The sequence below is a fragment of the Bubalus kerabau genome, chromosome 2 (assembly GCF_029407905.1).
Source record: "Bubalus kerabau isolate K-KA32 ecotype Philippines breed swamp buffalo chromosome 2, PCC_UOA_SB_1v2, whole genome shotgun sequence".
Taxonomy (NCBI): domain Eukaryota; kingdom Metazoa; phylum Chordata; class Mammalia; order Artiodactyla; family Bovidae; genus Bubalus; species Bubalus kerabau.
Window position 1 is genome coordinate 12,431,571 of NC_073625.1, and position 26,639 is coordinate 12,458,209.

At 50.8% G+C, this 26,639-nt stretch overlaps 3 protein-coding genes across 6 annotated transcripts in view; 2 read left to right on the forward strand and 1 right to left on the reverse strand.

Moving 5' to 3' along the window:
• Window positions 1–13,761, forward strand: part of RAB11FIP1 (RAB11 family interacting protein 1) — a 36,670-nt gene extending 22,909 nt beyond the window's left edge. The window contains exons 4-6 of one of the 2 annotated variants that reach the window (XM_055567092.1): window positions 347–2,074; window positions 2,660–2,768; window positions 10,429–13,761. In XM_055567092.1, coding sequence (XP_055423067.1) covers window positions 347–2,074; window positions 2,660–2,768; window positions 10,429–10,647 — 2,056 coding nt within the window. In that variant the 3' untranslated portion in view covers window positions 10,648–13,761. The remainder of the gene's footprint in view (window positions 1–346; window positions 2,075–2,659; window positions 2,769–10,428) is intronic. The other variant, XM_055567093.1, reaches the window with a different exon arrangement.
• A 5,524-nt stretch (window positions 13,762–19,285) lies between these two features.
• BRF2 (BRF2 RNA polymerase III transcription initiation factor subunit) lies at window positions 19,286–23,628 on the forward strand. The gene is made up of 4 exons (XM_055567098.1): window positions 19,286–19,529; window positions 20,242–20,301; window positions 21,220–21,541; window positions 22,348–23,628. The coding sequence occupies exons 1-4, from the start codon at window positions 19,376–19,378 to the stop codon at window positions 23,075–23,077; spliced, it is 1,266 nt and encodes a 421-aa protein (XP_055423073.1). The 5' UTR covers window positions 19,286–19,375; the 3' UTR covers window positions 23,078–23,628.
• Window positions 23,619–26,639, reverse strand: part of ADGRA2 (adhesion G protein-coupled receptor A2) — a 37,489-nt gene continuing 34,468 nt past the window's right edge. For all 3 annotated transcript variants that reach the window (XM_055567096.1, XM_055567095.1, XM_055567097.1), the window contains one exon: window positions 23,619–26,503. In XM_055567096.1, the coding sequence (XP_055423071.1) occupies window positions 25,243–26,503 (1,261 nt within the window). In that variant the 3' untranslated portion in view covers window positions 23,619–25,242. The remainder of the gene's footprint in view (window positions 26,504–26,639) is intronic.

Below are 26,639 nucleotides of genomic sequence, written 5' to 3' on the forward strand. Positions count from 1 at the left end.
GGGTTAAGTATTGGTGTTCCTTCTTTAACTTCTGAAGGTACGGCCCCCAATATATATTAAAAAAAATATATTGGTGTTTCTTAACTTCTGAAGGTACTGCCCCCAATTTATATTAAAAAAAAAAAATACTGGTGTTCCTTCTTTAACTTTTGAAGGTACTGCCCCCAATATATATTTTAAAAAAATATATTGGTGTTCCTTCTTTAACTTCTGAAGGTACTGCCCCCAATATATATTAAAAAAAAAAAAAGTTCTCGTCTTTGGAAAGACTATAGTTTTACATATCTCTTGCCTCTCATGTTGCATCTGCAACTGACCTGCAGGTTTTATTTTGTCCTTTTTGCAGGCCGGAAGTGTCTCCAGAGGCTCGGCCCGCACCCAGGCCCCCTCCTTCCACTAACTCTCCCCTCTTTCTTTCCACTCTCGCTTCCAGCTCTGGGCAGATACCTGTCTCTTCTAAAACGGGGCATGACTCAGAGACACCATCCTCTGAGTCCCCTTCAGGCTCCTCCTCTATCTCCTCTCCCATAGCGGCCCCCATCTCCACATCCACCCCAATTAAGAACTGGCCCTCTGCAGACCCGGGCCAAGCCAGCTCTGAAGAACCACCTTCGCTCCTGGAACTAGAGTTGGAAAAGGAGACTCAGACCCGAGTTCCAAATATTGATCTCCACGCTGTGGGCTTGCTTTCCAAGCAGACACCCGTTCCGGTGACTGGAGGGAGGGAAGACTATTCACCAGAGAAGACCAGTACTAACGACCTGGCACAGTCTCTTCAGACACAGCCTGAAGAGGGACAAGAAGGAGGGCTTCTGGGGTCTCCCTGGCAAGAACAACAAAGTGATATCGCTTCAAAGGACGAGGCCCGAGAAGTAGCATCTGCCCTTGCGCCCGGGAGAGGCAGGAGGGGCAGCCCCGCTGGAAAGCCCCCAAGCAGGGAGGACCCAGACTCTGCGAAGGACGCGGGTGGGGGTGGCAGGCTGAGTCCTGCAGTTAAAGAAATGGCGCCCCGCCTCCACACGGGGGAGTCGGCCCCCACACCCGACTCCGTGACGACGCAGGGACATGAAGAGATGGGTCCGGATGCCCGTGATGGCGGAAAGGATACCAAGAAGCAGGCGCTGTTTTCCAAGAAGCTCTCCACAGAAGAGGCTGGGGAGGTGGCCCCCAGGCTGGTTCATGGGGACAGAGGGGTCCCACAGGAGCCAACGCCACCAGGGGCCGCTCCCAGAAACGCGATGGCCACGGGAGACTCCCAGGAGGGGGCAGCCGTGACCAGACCGCGGCCCGCGGCCCTGGCGACTCACACTCCCTGCCCCTCCTCCAAGGGGAGCTTCTCAGGGGGTCCCCAGCCGACGATCGGCTCAGGGAGGGCTGGTCCCCTCTTCAGGAGTCAGGGAGACGACACCCGGATGGCATGGAACCAGAGCAAAGCCAGTGACCATGAAGGTCTGCTGTCCGACCCGCTGCGGGGCCTCCAGGCCCCCTGCGAGGCCAAGCCCCCAGGCGTGGCCCATCTGGACCTGACCCTGCCCTCCATCCCTGAGGTCGAGTCGGAGGACGAGAGAGGCGATCAGCCTGAAGGTGGCGGAGGGGCGGCCCTGGTGGCAGGCTGGGGAGGAGGGGCTCTGTCCTCCAGCACGGGGCCTGTCCAGCTTGAGGGGGAGAGGGCGCCCAGTGAGGAGGCTGGCGGGTCAGCAGCAGGAAGCTTGCATGACCCCACGCCCGGAGCAACCGCCCCGGCTTCTGCAGAACACACCCCAGGACCTGGCAGCGATGGCGGGAAGGCAGGACCAGCCGGAGATGGGAGCCCGCCTCGGCCTCTAGCCGCTGCCCTGGGGTCCCCTGTGTCCAGCTCCCCCACCCCTCCCCCGCTTCCTGCCACACGCTCCTTTCCCCCCTCTGCACACTCTGACACCCCCCACACCAATACAGCAGAATCTCAAAAAAAAGTAACAGCCGAGGGCTCCGCGGGTAACGTGGAAAATCCCGGCAAGAGGAAGCCGCTTCTTCAGGCCCGGGTCTCCCCCTCAGAGACACAGCCGAGCGCTGGAAGCAGGCCGGCCAAGCACAGGTGAGAGCCGGTGTGGACCGGGGGGAGGACTGTCCTCGGGAGTGTAAGCCAGCCCCCCTGCCCCGACTCCCCACCCCTGCTTCTGTCTCCAGGCGTGAGGGCTTGCTCATGCACAGCTGTCCTGGCAGTGCGCGTCCCCCCTGGTGTTGACAGCAGGCCGTCTTTGGCAAGGCCGTCCCCTGGGCTGGGAGCCCCCCAGAGACGACACCCCTGTGTCTTGGAACAAGAACGTCACAGCAGCGGCCATCCTGAGACAGAGTGGGGATTGTCCTGCCCTGTCTGATATGGAGCTCTCCTTGCAGAGAAGCATCAGGAGCCGAGTTTTCTTTCCTGGTCTCAGAGGCCAGCTGAGACTTGAGTGGGAAAAACCAGCTGGGCGGACAGCTTACTCTATAAAAACCCCGCCCGGTGGGAAGCTGGCTTGTCTGTTGGAGCTCTGCAGGGCTCCAGGGCTCTGCGCGTGTCTCCAGGCTCCCCTGCTGCCTGCCTCGCTGGTTGCCACTCACCCCCCCGCCCCCGAGAGGGGTGGTCCCTCGGTGTTGCGGTTCCCGCAGGTCTAAGGGTCCTTTCCCCCTTCTCTTTCAGACTTCATCCCGTGAAGCCGATGAACACGACAGCCCCCAAGGTTGCTAACTCCACCTCGGGAACTACCACGATCGTGAGTGAGAACTTGATCAACGAAGCCGGGATGAAGGTATGTCTTTTCGGGGAGCAGGCAGGTTAGTCTGAGTCTCCACGGCAGACAGCTCCCGGGGGCGGTGGGGAACCCCGGGATGACTCAACCACACGTCTCTGTCTTTGGACGATCTTTGGAAGCCCCTACACCTCCCATGGCATACTCAACTTTTTCCCTCATAGTCATTTGGCTGTTGTTGGATTTGTGTGTGTGTGTGTGTGTGTGTCAAGCAACACAATTGGCAACCAGTACTTCTTTTTAATGAGAAGAAAATGTCACCCCCCATCCCCCCACCCCCGGTCATGCCAACAGACATTCTCCTTTTCCCCATGCGTCCTTGCGTATCTTTTGGCAAGAAGGTAAAATTCCTGTAGCTGTAACTGCGGCACAGATCGCCTTTTCTTGTAACTTTATTCTGAAGTGATTTCAAACTCGAGAAAAGTTGCAAGCGTAGCACAAAGAACTCCTGTACGCCTTTCACCCCAATCCACCAGCTTATTGGCATTTCACCAGATTTGCTTTATCACGCTCACCCTCTCCTTCTCCATTCTCTTTGTATGTACATACATTTTTTCCCCCTGAATTATTGGAGAGTAACTTGCCCACATCATGCTCCTTTTACCCCTAAATACTTAAGTGTGTAATTCCTAAGAATAAGGATACTTATCAAAATGAAGAAATTTAACAGGCGTATCACACTGTTTTCTCATCCGTCGTCCGTATTTCAACGTCACCAGTTTGTCCCAGCGGTGGCCTTTCTTCTTTGTTTCCCAGTCCAGGGTCACCAAGAGACCCTGATATCTTGTCTTGAGGATCTCCTTTACTCTGGAACGGCTCCTCGGCTTTTTTTGTCTTTGGAGACGTTGACCTTTTTCAAGAGTTTAGAATAGTTGTTTGGTAGAATTTTCCCATTTGGCTTTGCCTGACGTCTACTCGTGGTTAGGTGGAGGCTGGGTCTTCTCGGCAGGTATTAACTATAGGAAAAACACGCCCTTCCCAGTGCATCGTGTAAAGGGCCCACGGCACCCTGTCCTCTTAGTGGGGTGTTAACTTGGTGACTTAGGTTAGGTGGTGTCCACTGGGTTCTTCAGTGCAGAGTAGCTATTTTTTCCCCTTCACAGTTAGTAGGAAATATGTGAGGAATTCATTTCAGGCCATGCAACCTCCTGCTCTTTATCAACCTCTGGTTCATAGGCCTCAATGTCCACTGATGAATGTAAGATAGTAGCAGAAGGATGGGTCTCCAGCCCCATCGCCTGCGTGGAAACCCTCTGAAATCGTCTTGTTCGCTTAGTTTTTATCATACACACTTCTGCACGTTGCTACTTAATTATTCTTTGAAATGGTTATGCTAGTCTGTACTTATCCACTCCCCAGTTGGGTAATTGGCTATTTAGCTTGTTCTCTGTTTTCGATATGAATAACACTGTAGTCCGTAGTTTCTTGCATAGGACTTTCCCCTTCTTGTAGTTGACTTCCTTAAGCTGAATTTCCAGGAAGACTATTGCTTGATGAGAGGATCTCTGCTCTGTAAAAAGCTTGAGTGGCTACCACTGAAAAAAGCAGCTCCTCCCCCCAAAACCAAAACCACCCCCCACCTCCCACCCCCATGAGTTCTGCTGGGGAGAGTGTCTCCATTCTGCCCTTTCCGGTTCTAGAACCAGAGGGATTGAGTCCTGCCTTGCTACCAACCTCTTTGTCTTTGGCTCATTGTCACAGGGACAGAGGAGAATGATCTACCGAGTGACAGGGGACTGTTAATGAGAGGAGATGTGTTGTATTTCAGGCACATGGAAACATGTTGTGTTTCCTAACCGACCCTGCAGACTACAGTTGGGAGACATAAACTTCATTTCTGTTTTACTGCAGGTGTCTAGAAGTTTCACTCAATCATAGATTGTACAGTCCCACGGACTCCAGGATGTCAAATAGTTTTTGTGGGTTTTTTTTTTCTGTTTTTGGGGGCAATTCGGGGGCACACCACTTAGCATACAGGATCTAAGTTCCCTGAACAGAGATCGAACCTGTGCCCCTTGCAGTGGAAGCGCGGACTCTAAACCACTGGACCACCAGGGAAGTCCCAGTTTTTGTGTTTTTTAAAAACAAAACTTTTGCTCACATCTCCTTCACTCCTGCAGGTATTTTTAAGTGCGGGGTGATGGCTGATGCCTCTGGCTTTGTTGCACCTTTGCCTCTAGGAACTGGGCTGAAAGTCGTCCACTGAAATCCAGAGATCCGAGTTCCGGGTCAAGAGGCAGAGTGGTGATAAGGAACTGTTGCTGAAAACCACTTAGCATTTTCCAGCCGTCTTGCCGTCTCCTCCCTGTAGTCTGTGCTAACAGGGCGTCAGCCTGAAAATGATCAGCTGTATTCAGAATTGTGTACCTATGGTCTTTTAGCCTGAGCCGAAAGATGGACTGGCTGTAACTTCACCAGCCCAGCGTGGCTGGCTTTGGTTGTGTTAGGAGAAGCAGCACTTGTCTTCCTGGCATGCATAATATTTACCAGGAAATTGGGCAAAAGAACAGCACGAAAGGGATGATAACGAAAACCAGGGTCATTTCGCAGCTCCCCACCCCTCTTCCTTTAACAGTGGAATGCAGCTTGGCTCCAAAGAGAAACAAACACCTAGCTTTCGGGAAGTCAGCAAGACCCTTGGTCCCCTGCTCTGTTTACTCGTCCAAGCTCACTTAATCAGGGGCTTATCTCCAGGCCCCGACTGACAGTAACTTGCCTTAAAACCAAGGCAACCGTTACTTATGTTGCTCATGATCTGTAAGCCCCACTGCTGCCCCTCTGCCTGGCTGTAACAGAGCTGTTGGTCCCGGACCAGACCTAGTAACTCTTTTGAGTACATATGGAAAGGTTCCTGGGGACTGCCATTGGCCGGCCATAGAATAGGCGCTTTGTACTAAGGCATAAACAGTACTTATGAAAATAACTACTCTTTGGAATGTTGCAAAGTGAGAGAGAGGTTAGGGAAAGAAACTGCCTGGCTAAAGTTATGAAAACCTAGCTGAATCGTTACTATAATGGCTTTTTTCTTTTCTTTTTTGGTTATTGTGTTAGGGCCACCATCTTTTATAGATGATTAATAACTAGGAATGTATTATTTATTCAGGTGGCTTCCACACTTCCATTTAAAAATAACACAGCCAACTAGAGCCAAAAAGTCTTCTGTCAAATTATATGGGGAGAGTGGGAGACCAGCGTGAATATACGTCATTATTGGTAAAACAATGGGGGAAAAGTCCAATGTGAAAGTCCTGGAAGGAAACATGTGACGATGGGCACTATTGTTTCCTGAGTTAATGGGTGTTTTCTTTGCACCTCTTCCTCTCCATGGCCCTTGCTCACTTTCTGTGACTGCTGGATTGCTTTTTAATTTTTTTAGCCGTCACATAAATAGGAATTTCTGATGATTTCAAAGTCCTGCATCATTTCTTCTTCAGATTACAGAATCCAAATGGAAGAGCTGTTTGACATTTTGTAGGAGGTCCCGCTAGTCTTCCCTGGCGGCTTAGATGGAAAAGAGTCTGCATGCAGTGGAGGAGACCTGGGTTTGATCCTTGGGTCAGGAAGATCCCTTGGAGAAGGGAATGGCAACCCACTCCAATATTCTTGCCTCGAAAATCCCATGGACAGAAGAGCCTGGTGGGCTATAGTCCATGGGGTCACAAAGAGTCGGACACAACTAAGCGACTAACACTCAGGAGGTACCTTAAGTGTGCATGCCATTTCAGTTCTGTGCTTTGGTCTTAGGGAAATGTGTAGGGATATGACCAAAGATTTATGTTCACGCCTTTAAATGTGTTCTTATATAATTGTGAAAACTGAAACCAACTTAAATGACCAGCAACAGAGAGATGGTTAAAATACAATTAAGTTTAAAACATCCATTTAAAAAGCAATTTTTCTAAAATTTAATGATGGGAAAATGCTCACAAAATACCCAATTTTCAAAAGCCATAGAACTTGATTCTGTATGAGGCTAAAGTTATTACAAAGAACACCCATTACCAATAAGAGACCCAAGTGTTAAGTGTTGGAGTTATGGGTAGTAATTTTTTCCCTTCTTCTGGATTTGAGATTTTCTATAATAAATAAATATATATTTTTTCACAGTTAAAAACACGATTATGTTATTGCGGGCAAAATTAATTTTTTAAGAAATTAATTTTTAATTGAAGGATAATTGCCTCACAGAACTTTGTTGTTTTCTGTCAAACATGAACAGAAAACTAATGTTAATTCATCTTCAGAGTCTGGGTCAGAGGAGGTTACTTATTTATTTTCGGCTGCCCTGGCTTTTCGTTGCTGCCCGAGGGCTCTCTCTAGTTGCAGCGAGCAGGGGCTGCTCTTCCTCGTGGCTTCTCACTGCGGCGGCTTCTCTAGTGGGAGCACAGGCTCTGGGGCGTGTGGGCTCCAGTGGTCGTGCCTGGAGGGGTCTAGGCCACGGGCTCAGCAGTTGTGGTGTGCAGGTTCAGTCGCTCCACGGCACGTGGGATCTTCCCCAACCAGGGGTGGGACCCGTGTCTCTGCATTGCCTTCCTATCCACCACGCCACCCAGGAAGTCCTGTAAAATATTGTTGAACAGATAAAATCCTTCTGTGACAGAGGTATAATCTAAAACTCCTTGAGGATATATTCTTGGCTATTGTTTTTACAAAGACTACTTGTTTTCTTGGTAGGATATGTAAACAGACATGCCACTTTGAAAAAAAAATTGTGATAAACATAAAATTTACCCCCTCAACTGTTTTTAAAGTGTCCATTTTCAGCAGTGTTAAGGACATTCCTATTGTTGCACAACCAATCTCCAGAGTTCTTTCCCAGAAATGCAACTTTTTTGAAAGGGTTGTTTTGAAAGTCACAAATAGGATGATGGAGGTCCAGAGAGGGGGACCCTGTGAGTGTCTGCCTTCAACAAGCTAAAAAAAAAAAAAAAAGATTAAAAGTGAGACACAGTTTTTGACAAGTATCTCAGGGGCTTCCCTAGTGGCTCAGTGGTGGAGAACCCACCTGCAATGCAGAAGACATGGGTTCGATCCCTGGGTCAGAAAGATCCCCTGGAGGAAGAAATGGCAACCCACTCCAGTATTCTTGCCTGGGAAATTCCATGGACAGAAGAGCTTGACGGGCTATAATCCATGGGGTCGCAAAAGAGTAGGACGCGACTTAGCAACTAAACCATAACCACCGTCTCACCTATTTCTAGGCCTCCTGCTGCGTGTGTGGAAGCGTTAGGAGTTTCTAAGTTAGTAGCCATCATTGTGCTGTTCCTTGTCGCCAGGACAAGAGGGACAGAATTTCTCTGGGACTCTGGCTGGCGTGCAGGCAGTTTGCATCACTGGACAGAACAGGGGCTTCTCTCATGCTGTGTCAAGGTTCGCCTGCTCCTGCCGGGACTCCTTCTTGGAGCAGGTAGTTCTAGGCCTTTCTCAGTGAAACTGTTCGACCCGCATCGTGGTGAAACTGTGATTACCTCAGAGCTCCGCAGGCAAAACTGTCTTGAGGTTGCCCCACGACCTCGTCTCTTTCAACTTTCGAACCAGAGTCACAGACTTCAGGAAAAGTTAGTCTTTTTTTTAATTTCCCCCAGCTCTCTGGAGACTTGGTACAACATGTTAGTTTACATAACGCTCATCTTGTGTCTCCTCGTGGTTGGGGCCTGAGCAGTTTGCAGTCAGACTCCAGGCCTCCCAGGTGATGATCACAATACCTGGGGCTCCTACCCTGGTCAGAATGGGGGCGGTTGTTCAGCCCCAGCCACGGCCACTGGACCCTGAGGGGGCACCACCAAGGGCTGTGTGGTGCGCCTTGGCTTTGACTCTGCATAGGTTTTGAGAGTGAGATGACTTAGACTGGGGTCTCCCAGGCCATCCTCCTAATTGCCAGGTCTCCTGAGCGTAGTGGAGGCAGTAGCAGACTGTCTGGGATAAACATTCACGTATTGTACTGGGAGGAGAGTGTTTCCTACTGCGTCGTCTGCCGCTAGCGTTTCTTCACGGGTCCCCTCAGCCTGGGGCTCAGGTCCGCTTGGATACCTGGTTGTGCCAGTTCTGGTGGTCACAGACCTCCAGTCGTGACATCTCTAAACACCAGGCCTAGAGGCTAGTCCAGGGGTCTGCAGCCTGTGACTCAAATATGATTTTCACACTTTGAATCGGTCGTTCCCCAGCGGTCCAGTGGTTAGGACTCTGCACTTTCACTGCTGAGGGCCTGGGTTCAATCCCTGGGTGGGGAAATAAGATCCCACCAACCCCAGTTCAGTTCAGTTCAGTTGCTCCGTCGTGTCCAACTCTTTGCGACGCCATGGACTGCAGCATGCCAGGCCTCCATGTCCATCACCAACTCCTGGAGTTTACCCAAACTCATGTCCATTGAGTCAGTGATGCCATCCAACTATCTCATCCTCTGTCATCCCCTTCTGCCTTCAATCTTTCCCAGCATTGGGGTCTTTTCCAATGAATCAGTTCTTCATATCAGGTAGCCAAAGTATTGGAGCTTCAGCTTCAGCATCAGTCCTTCCAATGAATTTTCAGGACTGATTTCCTTTAGGATGGACTGGTTGGATCTTGCAGTCCAAGGGACTCTCAAGAGTCTTCTCCAACACCACAGTTCAAAGGCATCAATTCTTCTGCGCTCAGCTTTCTTTATAGTCCAACTTTCACATCCATACATGACTACTGGAAAAACCATAGCTTTGATTAGGCGGACTTTGTTGGCAAAATAATGTCTCTGCTTTTTAATATGCTATCTAGGTTGGTCATAACTTTTCTTCCAGGGAGCAAGCGTCTTTTAATTTCATGGTTGCAGTCACCATCTGCAGTGATTTTGGAGCCCAAGAAAATAAAGTCTGTCACTGTTTCCACTGTTTCCTCATCTATTTGTCATGAAGTGATGGGACTGGATGCCATGATCTTAGTTTTCTGAATGTTGAGTTTTAAGCCAACTTTTTCACTCTCCTCTTTCACTTTCATCAGGAGGCTCTTTAGTTCTTCTTCACTTTCTGCCATAAGAGTGGTGTCATCTGCATATCTGAGGTTATTGATATTTCTCCTGGCAATCTTGATTCCAGCTTGTGCTTCATCCAGCCCAGCATTTCTCATGATGTACTTTGCGTATAAGTGAAATATAAGTTAAATATACCAACCTCATGGTAGGGCCAAAAGGAAAAAAAAGAAAGAAAAAGTAATGAAACAAAAAACCAAACCAAAAGACGAACGTGCAGCAAAGGCCATCTGTGGCCTGGGCAGCCTGAGATACTGACTCTCTGGCCCTTTACAGAAAGCTTCATTGGTCATGGGTTTCCACAGAAATTGAAAATGAATTCTCAGGAGACTCAGATCACAGACTCAATCACTAAAAGCTGCCTCTTCTGTATTTCTTTTATTTACTTATAAGTAGTTATTTGTTCATAAATATCTATTTATTGGGCTATGCCAGGTTTTAGCTGTGCCACTCAGGATCTTAGTTGTGGCATGCGAACTCTTAGTTGCAGGATGTGGGATCTAGTTCCCTGGCTGGGGACCGAACCTGGGTCCCCTTCATTGGGAATGTGGAGTCTTAGCTACTGGACCACCAAGGGAGTCCCGGTATTTCTCTGAGATGTTTGACCTCTTGGCTGACTTTGTCAATTTTCTTGTTGTCCCCCCTTCCCGCCCCCCACCAAAGAAATACAAGCCCTCGGACCCCGCATTTGCCTACGCGCAGCTGACCCACGATGAGCTCATTCAGCTGGTCCTCAAACAGAAGGAAACGATCAGCAAGAAGGAATGTCAGGTGCGCCAACTGGAAGACTACATCGACAACCTGCTGGTCAGGGTCATGGAGGAGACGCCAAACATCCTCCGGGTTCCCTCCCAGGTCGGCAAAAAAGCAGGAAAGATGTGATCCGCCGGCCTCCAGCATCGAGACTCTGCCGTGGGTCTGTCTCCACCAGCTCCTGAGGCCGAGGACTCGCTGTGCCCAAGAGCCGGGCACAGTTTGCCATCTTCCTTCCAGGTTATCTGGCAGGAGTCCCTCCCACCCATGGAAGCCAGGTCAATGACTACAACGGATCTTTTCACTGTCCATTCCCAGGGTTTTATTTTTAAATGCCACTGTGCCTTTAACCACATTGTAAATATTTTATGGCCTGACCGGAGACATGGTCATAAGATCTGATCCTGGCCTGGAGGTTCAGATGGCACTGGGGGGTATTAATTAATGTATTTTAAACATTGGGGTTTTCTTTCTTTGAATTTGAGATTTTTAAAGTACGTTTCCCCCCGGTCTTTAAAGCTTCAGGTGAGATAACAAGGACCAGGCGATCGGGGCTGTGTTGCACATACCTTCTTGGCATTTGAATAGCTCAGGCGTGGCATTTTGGCTGCAGATGCTAAATTTTTGATACCATGTAAACCTACTTGACTCCTCGGACTTGGTCTTTTGTTTCGACTGGAGCAGAGGAGTGTCGAGTGTGCCTTTGAGATTTATGACAAGCCGCCTTTTCCAGACATCGGCCTCTACACCGCAGTAGCCTTTAAAAGATGCTCTTTCTCAATGGAGAGGGCCTGTCTATGGAGGGAAGCAGACCAGGGGACTTAGAGTCACTTTGCACTCAAGGGAATTGGTCAAAACCCTTCCTCTGGTGATCGCAGGATCCCTGTGACTGGAGTGGCCAAGGCAGTGCCTTGATTAGCATCAAGTGCCCCAGGCGCTTGCTAAAATGGTTCTACCAGGCTTGGAGCCATGGCAGGGGGTCCCTTGGCCCTCTCCTCCCATGCCTTCGCTTGGCTCCCTGGTTTCCTTGGCAGCTCTTCCTGGCATTTCCCCCCCCTTGTATAACATTGTGAAGAGCAAGATGATATCTATTTTTAGATGGCTGTGTTTTTAAAACTAGATTAACACACTTTTTTTTTTTTTTTAAACTAGGACCCCTTTTTAACTAATATCACCAGTTCAGATTCTTTGGGGCTTCCCTGGTGGTTCAGCAGTAAAGAATCCTGCCAATGCAGGAGATGGGGGTTCAATCCCTGGGTTGGGAAGATCCCCTGGAGAAGGAAATGGCAGCCCACTCCAGTGTTCTTGCCTAGAGAATCCCATGTACAGAGGAGCCTGATGAGCTACAGTCCATGGGGTCGCAAAGAGTCGGACATGACTTAGCAACTAAACAACTCAGACTCTTCAGGTAATTTCATTGTTAGTAACCCGATATGAGAATGTTTTCTATATTACTCATTTTTTGTTGTTGTTCCAGTTGAGACAGAATCTCATCAAACCCCGACATCTCTCCTAGGGAGAGAATGTCATAGGCCAAGGGTGTGGGTAGGGCTTGAGGAGAGAGCAGTTATAAACACAGATCTCTCTGTGTTCATTCTTGTTGTGTTGAAGTTAAGAGGCAAGATGACTGACAGTGGGATTCCTCCTCAGGATCACGTCTGCTGCCACATTAGTTAATATCAGAGCACTTTAATCTGAAGGATGATACTGTAACTTGATTGAACTAATTCACTTTTAATTATCGATAGCTGTTTTATTTAATATCCTCCTACATACTGGGGACCACTGTAAACCTCTCAGACGACTTGTATTTTTGTAGCGCTACGAGATTTATTTACATCCCTATAAAGAGAACTGGATGTTCGCTTGAACTCTGGAGATATATGTGTATATATTTGATATGCAATGTTTTGTACTTGATGTCAGTGTACTTGGACTGTGATTACCCCCGTGTACTGGGTGGCAGGGGCACTGAGTGGTTTCTCCTGAGAAGAGCTCACGTGGAGACCCGAGTTCTTCCTGAAAGCTTTTCGTTGTGGGAGATCTGCTGCTAGGACCTCGGGGATGGGTCCCGGTCCGTGTTTAAGAGAGCGAATTCCTCTGCTCTGAGATGCCACTCAAGAACTCTGGAGAATGAAGGACAATCAACTTCAAGAGTGTCTGGTTTCTACCAACTGCTGGAACAAAATTCCATGGGTAGCATTCCTGCGCCTCTCAAGGATGCCGGTTAACACCTGTCCTTGAGGGCTCTACTGTGAGGGAGAACTCAGTTGGGAAAGCTGGAGTCAGCTCTGAGCTGTTCACAGGGGCAGGTGGACTGGAGGGCTGGAGCTCCTGCAGCCAGTATGGGTCTGAGGGCTTACACCCAGCTGTCTGCACCAGGAGAGTCTGGTTTAGCCTCTGGCTGCTGAGAATGCTCATTGAACTGATGGGTCCTTTGAGGAGGCCATGCCCTGCAGAAGCAGGAGCAGCTCTTTCTTGGCCCTGCCTGGCTGCCCACCCCCTACCCCCAGAAGACCAGTCAGTACTTCAGGGAAGCATCCAGTGAAATACCAAACACCTTGTGATGAACTTCCACTGGAGGTCAGCATCTGGGAAAAAAAAGTCAATCCTTTGCCCAGTTGTTTCATATCATCTCTGTCGTTGGGCTTTGACAGATGTCCTGCCCACCCCTTTTATTTCCTGTGGGTCAGCTTCCCCAGGTAGTGGGATGGAAGAGCAAGAAAGTCTGCCCTTCGCCACACTAACAGCCATTGACCCAGAGTGGAGGGTGTGTGGGCAGTGACTGGCACACGTGTGTGGTTTCCAGCTCAGCTGACAGTGGGGGCTCAGAAGGGCATGGAGTGGGGAGGGTCCATGACCCTTAGCCACCTGGCAGACTGAAGGCCAGAGGCAACTTGTAAAATTAGGCGCGATCTTCACTCCTCATGCCCTTTCTCTTTTAGACCCATTCACTGGTGAATGGTCCCTCAAGGCTGAAGGATCTGTTGCCGTTGGGGGGCGGGCAGAGAGCTTACCCTCTAGTTTCTACACCAATCTCAACCCTGTGGTTTTCTCAGTATCTATTGTGTGAGCTACTGACGTGACCTCTTCCTCCCTCTGATTGAAAGCTCACCCAGCATTTCTGGATTATAGAATTCTTATCTCCTGCCTTGTTATTTTGGGAATTTTGAATTTCTTTGCTTTTGTTTTTGAGAAGTAACCTAAAAACTTCCTACAACACTAAATAAAATGGTACTGGTACTACCTTTCAAAGTTTTGTGTCTGTGGTTTTGTATGGGTGTGATAAGAATTTCTGGCTTCCTGCAGAATCTCTCTTAGGGGGTGACCAGTGTTTCTCAGCCCATGAGGGTCTCTCGCCTGGGTTCCTGCTGCTGCCTCTCTATCTGGTGCCCAGGGGACCCAGTGCCCTTTCTCCTGTGGGGGTTGGGACATCTCTGATGACCTCCCTATGACACAACCCATATTTTGGGCTAAAAGGGACTCTGGCGTTTATCAGCTGAACATCGTTTGAATTTCCTGTCCCTAGTGATACAAGCTGCCACCTTTTCCTTAAGCTGAGCAGAGGAACAAGACACTTTCTTGATTTGCTTCCACCCTGCACCACCTCCCCCACGCCCCACCACACACACACACCTCTTCACCCCTGCCCCACTGATTTCCCAGAGAGTGAAAGCCTGACTTTTGGAGCTTCATTTGAATTCACCCTGCATTCAGGACTGCCCAGATCTAGGAGCCAGGTCTCTGGTTCCACAAATGTAGCTCACTCATTTCTGAGTAGAGGGGATTATGGCTGTAAAATACTCCTCCTGAGCTCATTCTAATAATCTCCAACACTTCCCCAAAGAAGTGAGAGGTCTGCCTGCCTCAACCAAGGGTCCCAAGCTCTCCGAATGGCGGAGATGCTCTTAGGGATGACAGTCACACTGTAGAGGGACAGACGCAGGTGGACCTGGGTCACTTCCAGGTGGGGTGGGGGAAGCTTCCCAAGGGCCTCCCCGGTTTGGGTGGAGGGGTCTGGTTACCCAACCGGATGTAGATGGTGGAACCACCGTGTAAAGTGATACAAAGGTGGTTTCTCTTAAAACATACAACCTTCCAGGTTTGGTGCAAACAGCCAAAAAGCTCTCTGGAAAGGGTCTCCAAGGAAGGAATGTTTGTACAAATGACCCCCAACTCTCCCCTGAGATTCATCTCCCTTGCCTTTTTTGTGGGGGGCACCCTGCCCACCTCCCCATGGAAAACATCACAGGGTACTGTTCCCACTCTGACCACAGCCAAAGCATCAGCACCATGCACATTCCCAGCCCTCAGACCCTGCCTCTAAGCCGATCGGGGGTGCCATCTTTTGGATTCTGCAGTCTCCCCATCCTGAGAAGGTGGGAGCAATCTCTTTGCATTCAAGTTCAAAGCTCTAAGCTGAGCTCTGTGGGGCCAGCGGTTCCCAAAGCCACAGAACCTTCGAGGGAAGATGTCCTCATGTGGCCTTGTGATGTCTGACTATCTTACACACACCTGTATCCTGAGCCCTAGAAACAGTCACCCTGGTGACACCGGCAGGCCCTGAGAACTGAGAGGAAGCTGCTCCGTCCTTGCACATCAAGTGCTCACTTCAGGCTGAAACTTGACCACAAAAGGAAGGCCTGTTTATTGAGTTCCTGCATTTCACTCAGCACTGCTGAGTGCTGTTTCCAGTTCTCATCAAGGTAGATAATATCTCCATTATGCAGATGAGGAAACGGAGACTTTCAGAGGCATCAGAACTGGAGTTTGCCTGGGGTCCCACAGCAGGTAGTTAAGAAAGAATTTGAACTCACCTATCTAACCTGGGGTTCTAGAACAGGTGTCAAACTATGGCCTCACTCTTGTTCAGGTGGCCCTCAAACCAAGGGTGATTTTTCCTGGTGGTGCTCCAGTAGTCCAGGGGAAGGACACTGCACTTTCACTCCTACGGTCCTGGATTTAATCCCTCATCAAGGAACTAAGATCCCATAAGCCATGCAGTGCGGCAAAAAAACAAACAAACAAAAAAAACCCAACAACAACAAAAATGATTTCTCCTCTTTTTTTTTTTCTTAATGTGGGACGAACAAGTCTAGAGATCAAATGGCCAGAATGACCGTAGTCAACAGCATTGCACTGAATACTAGAGATTTTTACATTTTTTTAAACAATCAAAATAACAATAATTCATGACATTCAAATTTCAGTGTCTACACAATTTTATTGGGATACAGCTGAGTCATTGTCTATGAGTAATTGTCTATGGCTGTGTCCATGCTGCAAAAGCAGACTTGAGCGGTTAAAACAAAAACTTTCACATCCACCAAACCTAAATATTTGCTTTCAGGCCCTTTTCGGAAAACGTCTGTGGACACCCAGTCTAGGATTACTTTGGAGGGGGCAAAGGGATAATATTCTGAGTGACCTGGAATACTGGAGGATGGGAGCAGGCAGGGAAAGTGGAGCCCACGTGACTCAGCCCCACTCAAGACAAGGCCCTATAAGCCACGGCTCCCGAGGAGGGACGTTCCGGCTATGATTGAGCTCTAGGCCTGTGGCCACCTGCTCAGAGTTGCCAGGTGACTTTGATTCTGGGAGATCAAGAAACCCAACACAGTGATCCTCAGCCAGGGGGAGGGAGAGAATAAACAACAGGAAAGGGGAAAGTGAATACGAGCGAGGGCCCTGGTCGTGCCCTGGACTGAGGCCCTCACCACAGTTGTCAGGGGAGAATCAGCATCTGCTGAAAGCTGAGATGAAGGGGACCCAGGCAGAAAAGCTCCAAGGCCCAGGGTGGCGAGGAGAGTGGGTCCTCCAGGCTCAGAATGAAACTGGGTTAGAGAGTCATCTGAGCTGGAGGAAGCCCGGGGTGAGGCCTTGAGAGAAGCCCAACCCCACCTCCCCCAGTTACTCACTCCAGATTAGAAATGATCCTGCCACTGAGGAATTCCATCTATGTGTGGCCTCTGACAGGCCTACCCAGGACGGGTGTCCACAGGGGCTAACAGCCTTGTGGTGTAACAGGCGCTCCTGGGGCACAGGGATGAGACAGCCAGGTCATTCCCAGGGAGATTTGCAACAAAGTCAGACAGGCAGACCACTAACAAATACACACATGTAACCAGAGATGACTGGCCAGGGGCCTTCCATCGGGACATCTTCCATCGGCCTTTCTCTCTGGCCTCCTCTCGAGAAAGAACTCTGGCCTCGAGGTCAGAATTTCACATCTGGACCACGTCTGAGGCATCTTTTCTAATGGCCTTCCTTCCTCAGTAGCTTTCTGCTCTAATCCAGCCCATCAGGGCACTCAGCATTCCAAAAGCCGATGTGCCAAGTACCCTGTGGGCTCTGGCCTTAGGGACAAGAAACATGGCTCCAGCTTCACAGGCTTGGGGAGGAGCTGGGGAGAGGGCTTTGAGAAGCATCTGTTAAACAGATCGTCACTGTCACTGAAGGACACTTAATTCTTAACCCGGGTCGCCTGCATTGCAGGCAGAGTCTTCACTGTCTGAGCCACCAGGGAAGCCCTAAATCTTCGTAGAGTTTGTATCGGAAGGAAAGGTACCAAGGATGATGTGTATGTCCTGATTTCCCAGAGGAAGACAAATGAATTTCCTAAATAAATGGTTTTCTTCGTGAGAATGTGAGCCTTAGTCTTGCATGTCTTAGGAGAGCGCGCCATCTTCTGGCCTGGGTCCTGACTACCTCCCTGCCTGTTTGCGTCTGAGGGTGAGGCTCTCTGAGACCATCACACACTTGTGGCTGGAAGAGAATTACCTCTCCACCCCTGGAGTTGCTAGCTGTGTGTGTGCTCAATCATGACTGACTCTTTAAGACCCCATGGACTATAAACCCACCAGGCGCCTCTGTCCATGGGATTTTCCAGGCAAGAATACTGGAGTGGGTTGCCATTTCCTCCTCCAGGGGCTCTTCCTACCCAGGGATTGAACTCAAGTCTCCTGTGTCTCCTGCATTGCAGGCAGATTCTTTACCACTGTGCCACCTGGGAAGCCCCAGAGTTGCTGGATCATAAAATTGCTCTTCCACTTTACTATGAGAAATGTCAGGGAAAGCAGAATTTCAAGGCTTCTGTCATGGGTAGATGACTCTGAAGTGAAATCCCACTTAAAAAAATAATGCTGTTAGGTTCATGATCTGCACAAAACTGGGATGACTGGCGTCGGATACTGTTCTTTTTGGGAATGTAAAGACATGCTCCCAGGGCCAGTTATGTTCCTTTTGCTGCTGCTGCTAAGTCACTTCAGTCGTGTCCGATCCTGTGCGACCCCATAGACGGCAGCCCACCAGGCTCTCCCGTCCCTGGGATTCTCCAGGCAAGAATGCTGGAGTGGGTTGCCATTTCCTTCTCCAATGCGTGAAAGTGAAAAGTGAAAGTGAAGTCACTTAGTCGTGTCTGACCCTTAGCGACCCCATGGACTGCAGCCTACCAGGCTCCTCCATCCATGGGATTTTCCAGTACAAGAGTACTGGAGTGGGGTGCCATTGCCGTCTCCATGTTCCTTTTAGGGACCTGTTTACCCTCCCAGTGAGGATGTTGATTGCACAGTCTGAAACTAACATCTTCTAAAATCAGCTAATGCCAGAGACTGCCTGAAATTCTCCAAGAGCAAACTGAGAAGCAGAAATTCCCCACATACTTTCAGCACTGGCTGTGATAACTCCCGTCTGTTTTCTTGGAGTCAGAGGGACTGGCCACGGTTCTTTGTAACTTTAACTCAATTGTCTTATTTTTCAAACACAATTGATTCTAAAACTTTCAAGTGTTAAAAAACATTTATTTATTTATGTATTTATGCCACACTGAATGGCTTGTGGAATCTTAGTTCCCTGACCAGGGATTGAACCTGGGCCCTCAGCAGTGAAGGCACAAAGTCCTAACTACTGGGCTACCAGGGAATTCCTGAAAACCTTTATTCTTGATGAGTGCAATTGGGATTTACTTATGAGAAAACACATCCTCTTTGCTGACGCTTAAGTTATATTCAAACATGACAAACAAAATCTCTCATTTGTGAGCTTGTTTTCTGGAACATTACTAGAGGCACACTTTGGCTTGCTTTTTTCATCTATACTATACCACGCCAGGACCTTCGGAGCTAGAATCTTGGAGCATCTTAAAGCTTAAGGTTTTAAAACATCCCAATCTGCTTAAATTCTTCAGACTGCCAAGGGCCTCACTAACTTCCGTAGTCTTTCTCTCCAACTCCCTTAGACATTTCTTGGCTAGTCTCTGGAAGCCTCCCAGGTTGTCACTCTGGATTTTAATTCAACTCCCTCATTCTACAGGGGAGAAAAACAGACTGCAAAGAGAGGAAACAACGTGCTTATAGGGAAGCTGCTCTGGAAAGAACACAATTTCCTGCTCTCTCAATACACTACCCTCCCTTTTTAGGCCACAAATTTTATACTATGGCCAGAATCAACATTTATTACCAAAGAGAAAAAGGGGAGTCTGAGATACCCTTGGCGCTTTAGAAAGAAGAATTGTTTGTGGCTGGCAACAATTTTTTGTTTGTTACGCGCGTCCACGGCTGTAGACTCACTCAAGAGTAACCCCGAGTCTAGACAGCCAACCTCAAACTAAGTACAGATCGCGGGAAATTCGAAGATACAGTCCAGATCAGGAACCTCCTTTCCTCGATCATGTTTCTACCCGAGTCCGCAGAGGAACGGACCGGAAGCCGCGGAGGCGGTACTAACAGTACGGCTGTTACGCTAGCCGGAAGAGGAAGGTGCAACCCTACAAGACTCCGCTCCTACTTCCTGTTTCGGCATAGTTGCTGTTGTGGGAGATAGGGGCGGTTAGCTGCTTGGGCTCTGGACCGCTTGTGCGATGTCGGGTAGAGGCCGCTGTCCCGATTGCGGCTCCGCTGAGCTCGTGGAAGACTCGCACTATTCCCAGAACCAGCTGGTGTGCTCCGACTGCGGCTGCGTGGTCACCGAGGGCGTTCTTACGACCACCTTCAGTGACGAGGGCAACCTCCGAGGTACCTGTGAGGGCTTTTCCAGGGCCATGGATACAGCCTGGGGCGATGGAGGGATTGACGTCAGATGCTTCTTATCTCTTGCCCTCTTCCTGTCTAGAGCACACTTAGATATGGGAGAAAACATGAAAGTGAACTAGTGAACTTTCGATCGGGGGCTGCCATTTTCAGTTTTTTTTTTAGCACTATATCTGTTACATGTAGGTGTTAACGAATAAATTCAGTTTAGTTGAATAAATGAAACAGAAACAAAGTTCCACGCAATTTACCTAGTCTGCATGTTTGGAAGCATTATATCAATAGGTCAATGTTGTGCAAATGCGGGAACTACTACTACCCCGAAGCAGTTTTGAAAACTAATTGGCAAAAACTTTTTTTTTTTTTCATTTGTGTTCCAAGTCCCTGACCAGTGCAGCCCTCAAAATCTACAGGCAGGAAAATTGCCTGAATTGAATGTACAGGAGGGGTGGCTGGAAATTTGTAACACTTGGAACTGCTTTAGTGCTAGTCCTAATCTTCTAAAGCCTTCTGTGTATTTGGTACTGCCTGTGGTCATAGAAAACCAGGTGGACCTTTTACCTGCAAAGATGAGCACCTTCTGTGAGACGGGTAGTGGGTACCTGATGATTTGGATTCTGCTCCCTGGTTTTGTGTGGTAGGAGGGCAGGGGTCTGTGAATAGAGACTAAACAAGCTATTTGTTCATTATCTTACAGAAGTAACATATTCTCGCAGCACCGGGGAAAACGAACAAGTTAGTCGAAGCCAGCAACGAGGTGAGAATCAACCTTTTATGACACAGTGGCTTTAAAGAAAATTCTCCTTATGGTTCAGCTCGTCTCTTGTCTTTTCTGTTTTCAGCATTACTAAGTAAAGGTAGAGAAGAAGAGAATGGTTATTAGAAATAAAAGATGGAGGTGGTTCTAAGAGAGGAATAAATTAGGTGGAAGGTTTACGTCTGCTTGGGTATGTTTGAGGTAGATTCAAGGAACCCAGGTCAAAGCTTGGTCACAAATCAAACCAACCTCCAAAAGATGAGGCACTGAAGTGTTGACTTCTTTCCACAAATGTCTTTGTGCTTTTCAAATGGCCTTACCAAGTGTCACTCTTATTGTAGAAAGGTCCATTATTTGTGCATGTGGTATCTGAGGCGAGTTTAACAGAACTCGCTGGGAGCTCCTTTGACTCCTTCACATATAATATCACATCATCTGCAAACAGTGACATTTTTACTTCCTTTATAATTTAGATTCCTTTTAGTTTTCCTCTCTGTTTGCTATGGCTAGACCTTCCAAAGCTATGTTGAATAAAAGTGACAAGCGTGGGCATCTTTGTCTTGTTCTTAATCTTATAGGAAATGCTTTCAGTTTTCACCATTGAGTATAATGCTAGTGTGAGTTTGTCATATATGACCTTTATTATATGTTGTTCCCTCTAGACCCACATTCTGGAGAGTTTTTTTTATTATTATTATCTTAAATGGATGTTGCATTTTATCAAAAGCTTTTCCTGCATCTATTGAAATGATCATATGGTTTTTATTCTCAGTTTATTCATGTGGTGTATCACACTGATTGAGTTATGGATATTGAAAAATCTTTGCATCCCTGGGATAAATCCCACTCAATCAAGTTGTCTGATCCTGTTAACGTATTGTTGGGAACCCCTCCAACTCCTGCCATGGGTTTTCCTAGGTCTTCGTCGAGTGAGAGACCTCTGTCGAGTGCTGCAGCTGCCGCCAACATTTGAGGACACGGCACTTGCCTACTACCAACAGGCGCACCAGCTCGCTGGCATCCGCACGGCCAGGCTGCAGAAGAAGGAGGTGCTGGCTGGTTGCTGCGTCCTAGTCACCTGCCGGCAGCGTAACTGGCCCCTGACCATGGGGACCATCTGCACCCTGCTGTATGCAGATTTGGATGTGTTTTCTGGAACCTACATGCAGATAGTGAAGCTCCTGGGGCTGGATGTGCCATCTCTGTGCTTGGTGGACCTGGTGAAGACCTACTGTAGCAGGTACCTGCCTCGTGGGAGACACGGGGGTGGAATGGCTTTAGACCTGAATCCTTTTACTTCCAGCTGTCTCTTTTTGACCAAGCCCATTCTATGAGGATGGACTTCTTCTCCTATGCCTGGCGCTGGTCGGGTGAATCCGTTTACGTTTCTAGAATGTTGTATCATTTTCAGACCCCTTCGCTGTCACAGCAACTTGATGCTGTAGGAAGGTTAAGTATCAGCTTTGGCACGGGGCTTCTGGGTTCTGCCACTCAGGCCTGCTTGACTAACTGCCACAGCCCTGCCTCAGCAGGATCACGTTGTGTGTGACTAGAGCTGAAAGAGTACGAGCAAACTGACAGAGCTGGAGTTAGAAGCTAATTTCTCTCTTTAATAAGTAGCTGTGTTCTTTTCTTTTTTTTCTGACAAATACGGTAGAAAGCAAAGGCTGTCAGTGTCGAATGACCTTGAGTTTGAAGCTTGGTCACTTCTAAGCTGGATGACTGTGGGCAAGTTTTTCGACTCTTAAATGCACATAACAGGGTGTTGAGTAGATTAAAGAACATTTTGTAAAGCACTCACTCAGAATGATGGCTGATGGTGGGGGCGGCAGGATTGTCAATAGACGTTAGCGCCCTTCTGCACTCTCTTGCCCTTCACCTCTCCTGCAGGAGACTCGCCCTGATTTCTCTTGGTACCTGAATAAAGTTGCTACCCAGCAGGCTTGTGTGTTCCTGAAAGGATAGCATAGCTTGCCTATCTTCTGTGCTTTGGAAGAGCTGTCTCCTGGAGGTACCGAGACCAGACCCTCATTTTGGTTATTTCAGCTTCAAGCTGTTTGAAGCCTCCCCATCTGTGCCAGCCAAGTACGTGGAAGACAAGGAGAAGATGCTGTCGCGAACACTGCAGTTGGTGGAGCTGGCCGATGAGACGTGGCTGGTGACCGGGCGGCACCCCTTGCCCGTCATCACCGCCGCCACTTTCCTGGCGTGGCAGTCCCTGCGGCCTTCAGATCGGCTGACCTGTTCCCTTGCCCGATTTTGTAAATTGGCGAACGTGGACCTGCCCTACCCAGCTTCCTCCCGCCTGCAGGAGCTGCTGGCTGTGCTGCTGCGGATGGCTGAGCAGCTGGCCTGGTTGCAGGTTCTGAAGCTTGACAAACGGTCTGTGGTCAAGCACATCGGCGACCTCCTCCAGCACCGCCACATGCTGGTCCGCAAGGCCTTTCGGGATGGAACAGCCGAGATGGATGCTGGGGAGAAGGAACTGCAGGGCCAGGGGCAGGGGCAAGGACTGGGAGACGAGGATGTGGGGAGTAGCTCTTTAGAGCTGCCTGCGGGCAAGCGGCCCTCCAGCCCCGCTCTCCTCCTCCCACCCTGCATGTTGAAGCCCCCAAAACGAGTCTGTCCCACCCCCCCTGTCTCCACGGTCACTGGAGACGAGGACATTTCTGATAGTGAAATCGAGCAGTATTTGCGTACCCCTCAGGAAGTTAGGGACTTCCAGAAGGCCCAGGCAGCTACACAAGCCGCCCAGAGTGTTCCAAACCCTCCCTGATGCACATTGGGCATTGAGGGCGCTTCCCCTCATCTGATGACTTGCTAACTGGCCTGACACAGCCAGAGGAATCACTGTCCACAAGCCCTCAGGTGTTTCCATTCTCGTTTAAGGGACCCAAGAGGGGTTGTGCAGTCCCAGAGGTGAAGTCAGAAGGAGCGTGGGGACGCCCAGGTTGGAGAGAGTCCCATCCCTTGGTCCAAGAGAGCGGCTTGCCTCCCTCCGGATTCTGTGGGCTTGCTTTCTCTTGGGCTGCTGGGGCAGTGTCAGGGGCTCTCCGGCTCCCGGATTGGATTGGATACACAGTTGCCACGGGCTGGTGGGGCCTCTCCTGGTGTGGATCATGGGTATTCTCAGCGTTACCAGCCCTCAAAGGATGGGAACTGAGCAACCCTCGGCCCTGTGTTTGTTCACAGACCCTGTGGGCTCGTGTGTACAGTGTTAGAGATCCTCTTTCATCACAAAAGGACTGTGGGTGGAGGAGTAAGGTCATAGCTCAAAGGGCTTTGCAAAATTTTAATATATTAAAACAAGAGGCATCTGCTAGAAAACATTCTATTGTATAAAACCCGAGCTTTTAAAAACATGTTTTCTTTGGCACTTTTCATCCCCTCCCTCCCCTTTCCCCAGCGTATTGCAAAAAGCTCTCCAGTGCTAAGGCATTGGCGGGGTATGTAAACAGCAGCCAGCATACGTGGAAGAATAATATGAAGCTTTTTTTTTTGCCTTTTTTTTTTTTTCTGTCTAATATTGTCTGTGCAGCAAGCATAAATAACAGGATCCATCTCAGGGCGTGTGGGTTTTCTCCCTTTCCCCTGTCTGTCTGCTCTCGCCTTGGCGATCAGGCTGGAGTGATATGGAGACTGGGCTGAGTTTCTCTGTTGCTTTTCATGAGGCCCAAGGTTCCCTCCACTTTGATCGTGTGCTGTAATCAAAGGCTGGTGGTTGCTCTTTAGGTTGGGGAAGATATGAGTGCTGGTGTTTAAAAGTAGTGAAGGCACAGGTCCCAGGTGATTCGCAGGGCCCCTACCCTTTGCCTTGGGGATTTGGTTTGGGCTTTTGTGGGGCAGGAAGCTGGTTTCATTTTTTTTGGAGGTTTCTAATATGGACCTAGACATAAGATCATCGATAAGATTCTCCCGTCTGGCCTCATGGAGGTGGGGAGGCCTCTTAGTCCCTGGGAGGCGGAAGGTTGAGACTGGGGATATGGGCTGTGCCATTAACAGTAAGTGTTTTTCCAGCACCACGTGAAGCCTGGCAGTAGCGCCCCTCTTCAGAGCGTGTTTTTCAGTAGGACTAGGTTTGAGGCAGGACTACCTTCAGCCCCAAATCGAAGTACTAGCTCTGCTATCTTCCCATCCTCCCCAGGTACCTGGCAGTCAGCGTCTTAGGTGTAGGACCTTAGTTTTGTCCTGAAGTGCCCCCTCTGAGCCCTGCCATGTGGGTCTTGTCCCAGTCCCGTGGGAATGGCCTCCAGCCCTAATCCTGCACCCCTCCTTCCACCTCCCTCCCTTCCAGAGAGCTGGTTGATCCCAGCTGCCTTTCACGAGGCCCCCATTCTCCTCTTGCATAGTTAATTTCAAAAAGCAACACCTTGTTTCCTCCGGCTTGTCCTGGTAACCTGGCTCATCTGCTAGGCTCCCTAGTTAGCCAGAATCGGGTGAGAGAGAGGCTCTGGGGTGTGGGCACAGAGGGGAGACTAAAGAGGGCGGCTAGGCGAGAACGCCTCACTCAGACTCCATCACCAGTGTTCCCAGTAACGCGGGTGCCGCCAGTGAGGCGGGTGTACCTTAGAAGGGGCCCGCCCGAGCTGTCCCCGCCACTCTCGGTCGCACCACAGACCCGCAGGACTTTAGGCCGCAAGCCTGGAAGGCAGGTGCTGCCGAAAACCGGCCTGGGCCGGGACGGAAACCTACCCCTCCCGCGGTCCAGGGATTGTCTGTCGGTACCCCGGGGAGACGGCTCGCTCCGCAGGGGCGGGCCTGCGCCTTTCCCTCTCCCGGCCTCCAGGACTACAGCTGGAGAGCCCAGGTGCAGCGAGGCACCTCCACTCCAACCTGGGTGCGTACCGATGGACGTCTCTGAGGCGCCCCCCGCCCCTCCGCGAGAAGCGGGGTCAGGACCCTGCACGGCCAGCTCGTGCCGAAGCGGCGCCCGCGCCCACCCTAGACGGTGGTCTCGCTTTTCCAGAGGCCGGTCTTCATGCAGCCGCCGCCGGCCGCCTCGGCGCCGCTCGAGGGAACGTCATCGTACTTGCCGCCCTTGGGGGCGCCGTTGAGGCTGGCCGAGTTGAGCGGGTACGAGCGGCGCTTGCTCTCCTTCTCCAGCGCGCCGCCCCGGAGGTTGTCGCGGCTGGCGCTGCGGCGCTGGCTCGGCCGGCCGGCCTCGGCGGGCGGTGCGGCGCTCGTGTCGCTGCCCTCGGACGGCGTGAGAGCGGCCTCGCCCTCGAGCCGGGGCCCGGCGCCCGGGCTGTGGCCGCTGCTGCCCAGGTAGCTCTCGGAAGGGCTGTGGTGCGGGCTGCCACTCTCGCTTGACTGCAGCTCGGCCGTCCCGGCCGCCCCCCCTCGCAGCGCCCGGAGCCGGTTCTTGCCGCCGGCCTCCCCCGCGCGGTGCCCCTTGGCGCGGCTCTTGTGGCCCCGACGGCCGTGGTGCAGGTTGTTGGGATGGCGCGGGCCGAGGCCGGCCCGGGGACCCGGGAGCTCGGGCTCCCCGTCCCCGCGGGCGGCCGCCCCCGCCTCGCACGCCTGGCTCTGCGCCAGCTGCAGGTTGGTGAGCTTGCAGGGCCCCGGGGGCGGCGCGTGGCCGCTGCTGCCGCTCGGGGACGACTTGAGAGACGGGGGTCCCTCTCCGAACACCGGGGACCCGTCTTCGGGGCCGGCAGGCGCGGCCCGCGGGGAGGCGCGGGATCCCGAGGCCGGGGGCCGGCAGGCGCGCCAGGAGGCCCTGACGTCCCTGCGCCTGGCACAGTGGTGGGTGAAGACGAAGAGACCCAGGGCAGAGGCCGCCACCCCGTACAGACAGCTGCACACCACTCGGGGCAGCCAGCGCTGCGACACCGTCAGCGCCCCGCAGGCCCACGTGGCCAGGTAGAGGAAATGCGTGGTCACCAGCGCCCCCAACTGGACTCCCGGAGAATAGAGGCCATCGCCGTCCTCCGGGGGCCCGGGCGTCACTACCCCTGTGCTTCCAGCCGCCAGGAGGGAACCCGAGTCACTCAGGAGGGGGCCGCTGCTCCTGAGCCTGGTGGAACCCCTCAGCTCCTCCCCCGGCTCCAGGGAGACCCGGCCGGTGCCCCGCTTTGGGCTCTGTGCCAGGGGACCCCGTAAGCGCAGCCCTGCGCACAGGAAATAGATCCAGGTGATGAGTAGAATCAAAGCCACGGGGATGTAGAAGGCGCCTAGGCTCGGGCGCCACACCAGCCAGCAGCTGCGGGGAGATACGGGCGGCGTGTATGAGGTGGGGCCCCGAGGCCAGGTGGGTGGGGAGGTGGCTCGGGCCACATGCAGGGGTTGGGGCTGGGTGACTGGCTGGGCGGGTGGGTGGTGACCCCCGTGGTGAGGAG